Source organism: Onychostoma macrolepis, chromosome 14 (genome assembly GCF_012432095.1).
Source record: "Onychostoma macrolepis isolate SWU-2019 chromosome 14, ASM1243209v1, whole genome shotgun sequence".
NCBI classification, from domain to species: Eukaryota; Metazoa; Chordata; class Actinopteri; order Cypriniformes; family Cyprinidae; genus Onychostoma; species Onychostoma macrolepis.
In genome coordinates this window covers 15275794-15280551 of record NC_081168.1, presented here as the reverse complement: position 1 = coordinate 15280551, position 4758 = coordinate 15275794, and the positions used below count along the sequence as shown (strand labels likewise).

The following is a 4758-nucleotide window of genomic DNA, read 5'->3' as shown; positions in this document are numbered from 1 at the left end:
CTTGTGTATTTGACATCTCTTGGAGAAGCACAGCTTATAGTAGGGAAATAAATGAACGTTTTCTAAACATTAGGATTTGAATGTAACGTAAAATGACATGGCCATTACATTGATTTTGTTGAAAACTTGAAATGTCCATAGCATGTTTAGTTTTTACCCTAATAACAAGTTTATAACGAATCCAAATGTATAAATGGGAACTACTGGTTTACATTAAAGCAAAGTAAATGTTATGAATCCAATCCAAGTTTAAGTCTTGACAACTCAGTGGGAGTAACTGATGAAAGATTTATTGCTTAGACCATTGTTATAACATTCTGTTAGACATCTCTGCTTTGCCATAGTTTTCAATTGAGATTGGAAGAAAACAAATCAAGCACTCCGCTGCATCCAGTAAAAAGTATTAAATAAAATAAATGACAAAGTTACACCAGCTCTTCTTTAACCGCTGTGCAGCATCATCCTGGTCCTGCATGCTCTTCTCTCAGGGAATGTTTCTGAATCTGGTGAAGTTTCATATGCTGTCAAGCTTCTTCAAAACATATGGAGCTGCAAAACAAATAGCCACTTATTTCAACCATCATAAACTGTTTGACTGACATTAAGAAACGTTGCTCTGTTTGACACACAGTTGAATAAGCTCTGACTATACGTTGTTTGACTATAATGTACTTCAAAGGTGACCTCTATCGTTTATAGCAATAGAAACTCCACTGAAATGATAAGAGACTGAATAGATTATCAATGAACACACCTCACAATGTGCCATGAGAAACGAATTAAAAAAACGGAGATAATTTCAATTTTAAAACAATCACACGTGCACATATCATCTAACCTACTGCATGCATGAAGCGCCTGGATACTCACTGACTCGCAGAAGCGCAACATAAATCAAAAAGTTGCGAACAGATGTAATGACATCCTCGCGCATTTTTTTCTTCATCTCCTCCGGGTCCATCTTCGGCCCAAGTCCCTCGATTTTAAACATGTTTAAGATGGAATCAAGGATTATATGTGCCTCAAACGATTCCTCCAAGCCACATTCAATCCAAAAGGCATGCGAGAAGAGAAATACGTCACGTTGGACCTGCTTCTAGGACCCACGCTGTTAGCCTACTACATGGCGCCTGATATTAAGTCGGGTATTATCACGATCAATACATAATTAAAAATAATGCGTTCCTAATAACATTAAGATATTTCAAGGTGCATATATACTACGAGTTTTTAATATACATTTTTAGAAAAAATACATTTGAAATGTGTCATTTTAGTCAGGCAATATGAAAAACAACACTTCGTGTCACAGCTCATTGTTTTGATTTTTGGTGCGCGCTTGTTATGAATACCTGTGTATAGGCTACAAAACTAATACCTTTATTGGTTTTAATTATTTTATACAGACATTATCCTGGCGTTTATTTAGTATCCCGTGGCACTGAATCCTATTCAAAGGCACAAATATTGTAGCTGCATGTAATTTACCTACAAAAAAGTCCACATTAGTATATTTAGTGAATCATGGAGCACAATGGACTGCTGTCCAATAACGCTTGTCAGACACATCTGAAATGGGTTAATGGATTCACAGAGACGTCGCCTATCTGTTTACCCAGTAAACGTAAACGAAATGATGTGAATACTGCAAATGGCCACGAAGAGGATGGTCCGAAGGGGTTTCCCTCCAAAGAGAGTTTGAGGAAACGTAAGTATGGTACTTGGTTCGGGACATAGAATAGGTTGAAGGATTTAATACAAATCAAATTTTGTAAATGTACTACTACTACTACTAATAATAACAAAAAACACAATACAAATTGACAACAATTCAATATATCCTGTTCTGTTCTTATACACATTCCGTGCTGTACTGTATCTGTATACATAACATTTTATCAATAATTGTGTTGTTATATATTCATTTTCTTTTTGTATTATTTAAAATTTTCCTGGGTACTAGAAGCTACACAGAAGCTAAAACAAATTCCTTGTGTGTAATTAATAGTTTGTGTATACCTTGCAATGAATCTCATTTTGATCTTCTACAATTGCTAATACAATATGCATGAAGTATTTTCAATTATTAACCTAAACCAAACTGTCATTTAGCAGTTCCAGTTGCCTTGTTTATGGCTACAATGTTAAACATTAAGATGTTAGGATTTGGGTATTTACTATATTGCTACCATTTGTATTAGGACAAAATTGTAATTCATTAGACTCTTGTGAATTACTTCTAGGTGGCTTTGTCTTGATTGATGGCCAGAGAGGTGTGTTCTACTCTGAGAGCTGGGAGCCCAATGGCAGCACTTTATACCTGCCTGTAAATGGCTCTTTGTTAGCCAACATCGAAAAATATGATCAGATCAGCTTTGAGCAGGGCTGCTTCTGCATTGGCAATGCAGCAGGTGGATTTCAACAGAAAGTCCAAGGTAGGCCTTATTAGTTTGTTTGAACAATATGATGGTTTGAATTAGTATTAGCCTGGTTATTTCAAGTCTACATTACCTGCGGACATCTTTTCTAGTAATCGGGTAATTAAAACTACTAATAAGGGAATCTATTTTTGATTATGCAGGTCAAGTGATCCATTGCTGGCGATATAGTGAACGTGAGCGAAAGCTTTTCATTGCACTTTCTTACTTGTTCACAAACGAACAAGTGAGTTTACTGTTTAATAATATATATAAAAAAATTGTCTATGCATTAAAGTATGGCAGTTTGTGTCTTCTTATCATAAATGTGTATTTTCCATGTTTATTCTGTAGGTGTTCCAGGAAGTTATCAGCACTCTTGATTGTCTCTGAGGATTCTGAGTACACAGTGCCATCTAAACTATTTTATTTAGTGTTGCCTAGTCATTTCACTTCCTTGTTACAATGTCTTTGTTACAAACATTATTTTACATATTGTGATATCAGTTGAAGATCCGCTGTGCCTTTGACACATCAGTGTATTTCTGTTCTGTGCTGTTACAGCACTTTCACAGTGAGTCAACGATGAATGATATCAGCCATGTTTGATATCTAAAAAGTGTATAGTTAAGCAGTGTTATTATGTTCCATAAATGTGGATACTGATTTGTTTTGCATGACAAACACTATTGTAAGCGATCCCGCAGCCTCAGTTATTGCTGTGAACCAAAACATGACATGAAAATACTGTATTTTAGATGCCTGTCAAGCTTGTTGCTGATTTTGTGCACTATATTTGTACTCTAAAAATGTTTGTACTGCTACGTTGCTGTTGTATGTGTTAAGCTTTGCTTTTAGTGACTTTTTATATATTTTCTTTTTTACAATAAAATGGAAGACTAATAACTGTAAATCCATTCAATCTGTTGCTGTTTCTTTAACAACGAATTTTGTTGACATTTTGTGAAGCATGTAAATGTGTTTGTTTCTTCATCAGAACAGATTTGGAGAAATTTAGCATTCCATCACTTGCTCACCAATGGCTGATCTGCAGTGAATGGGTGCCGTTAGAATGAGAGTTAAAAAATTTGATAAAAATGTAACAATCCACAAGTAATCCACATAACTCCAGTTCATCATTTAATTAAAGCTGTGTGTTTGTAAGAAACAAATTCATCAAAAAGACATTTTTAACTTCAAACACCATTGCTTCCGACTAAAATATGTGTTCTTTATCCATAATATTGCTTTCTCCAATGAAAAACTCATCTCTTTTGAATCAGCAGAGAAATAAGCACAGATCAAGCACTGATTGCAAGCCAAAATAGCACTGGAGGAAGTGTTATTATGGATTACGGACTGGTATTTTGGCCGGAAGTGACAGTTTAAAGTTAGAACCCCTTAATAATGGATGTTTCTCACAAACACACAGCTTTTCCCTTTACATGTCATGTTGTGTATTATTGTAATGTTTTTTTCAGCTGTTTGGATTCTAGTTCTGACAGCACCCATGTATTGCAAAGGATCCACTGGTGAGCAAGTGATTTAATACTAAATTTCTCCAAATCTGTTCCAATGAAGAAACAAACTCCACTTACTCATCTTGAATGGCCTGAGGGTGAATACATTTTAAGTGAATTTCCATTTTTGGTGAGCTATTCCTTTAAGTCCATTGTGAATCATTTTCTGGTCCTATTCTTCCTCTGTATCCCTTCCCTTCTCATCTCCCACTGTTTATGCATCTAAAAATGGTGCAATGTTACAAAATTGAATTGGAAATTGGAAAGGGCAAGAGGCTAATATCATTCTTCCGTTACTCTCAAAATTGCTCGCCCTTGGTAAAGTTTGCTCAAGTATAGACTTCAGTTCAGTCTAAAGGCTGTTCACACTCGCCCTCCTCCATCAGTCTCAGCGGGTAGCTCTCCATAGATCATTCATTACGTAGATCCTGTGAGTCAGAGGCCTGCTGTCAGACTGGAGAAATAAGATTGAGTGGAGAAACTGGTTGCAATTTATTTGTTCTTCATGACTTTCCATGAGGTAATATCTTATGCAAGACAGATTATAAGCCATTATTCCTTTTTCAAAAAGAAGTAAATTAAGTCTTCATTACTCAAAATGGCATTCAAAATTGCGTTATATCAAATTATACAGTGCATACAATGGCTATTAATGTTTTAAATTAGTCTTTTAGCAGAACAGCTCAGCTTTAATGGTAATTTTGAGAGTACAGTAACTCTATTCGTGTTAAAAGCAGCTGGCTGATGGTGAGTGTTTCAGTTATTATGGCTCACAGAGGGGTTATAAACACAGCTGGCAGCCAAGATTCACTTGCAATTTG

General features: G+C 35.6%; 2 protein-coding genes across 3 annotated transcripts; one reads left to right on the top strand and one right to left on the bottom strand.

Moving 5' to 3' along the window:
- Positions 1 to 268: 268 nt before the first annotated feature.
- tomm5 (translocase of outer mitochondrial membrane 5 homolog (yeast)) lies at positions 269 to 1112 on the bottom strand. The gene is made up of 2 exons (XM_058797508.1): positions 871 to 1112; positions 269 to 549 (listed from the first exon to the last, which is right to left on the bottom strand). The coding sequence occupies exons 1-2, from the start codon at positions 989 to 991 to the stop codon at positions 515 to 517; spliced, it is 156 nt and encodes a 51-aa protein (XP_058653491.1). The 5' UTR covers positions 992 to 1112; the 3' UTR covers positions 269 to 514.
- A 129-nt stretch (positions 1113 to 1241) lies between these two features.
- Positions 1242 to 3334, top strand: si:dkey-109l4.3 (uncharacterized protein LOC559137 homolog). Of its 2 annotated transcripts, none has more exons than XM_058797507.1 (4): positions 1242 to 1708; positions 2244 to 2435; positions 2582 to 2614; positions 2772 to 3334. In XM_058797507.1, the coding sequence occupies exons 1-4, from the start codon at positions 1525 to 1527 to the stop codon at positions 2798 to 2800; spliced, it is 438 nt and encodes a 145-aa protein (XP_058653490.1). In that variant the 5' UTR covers positions 1242 to 1524; the 3' UTR covers positions 2801 to 3334. The 2 variants fall into 2 exon arrangements, with proteins under 2 accessions (XP_058653490.1, XP_058653489.1); XM_058797506.1 differs by having other exon boundaries at positions 2582 to 2664.
- The last annotated feature ends 1424 nt before the right edge of the window (positions 3335 to 4758 follow it).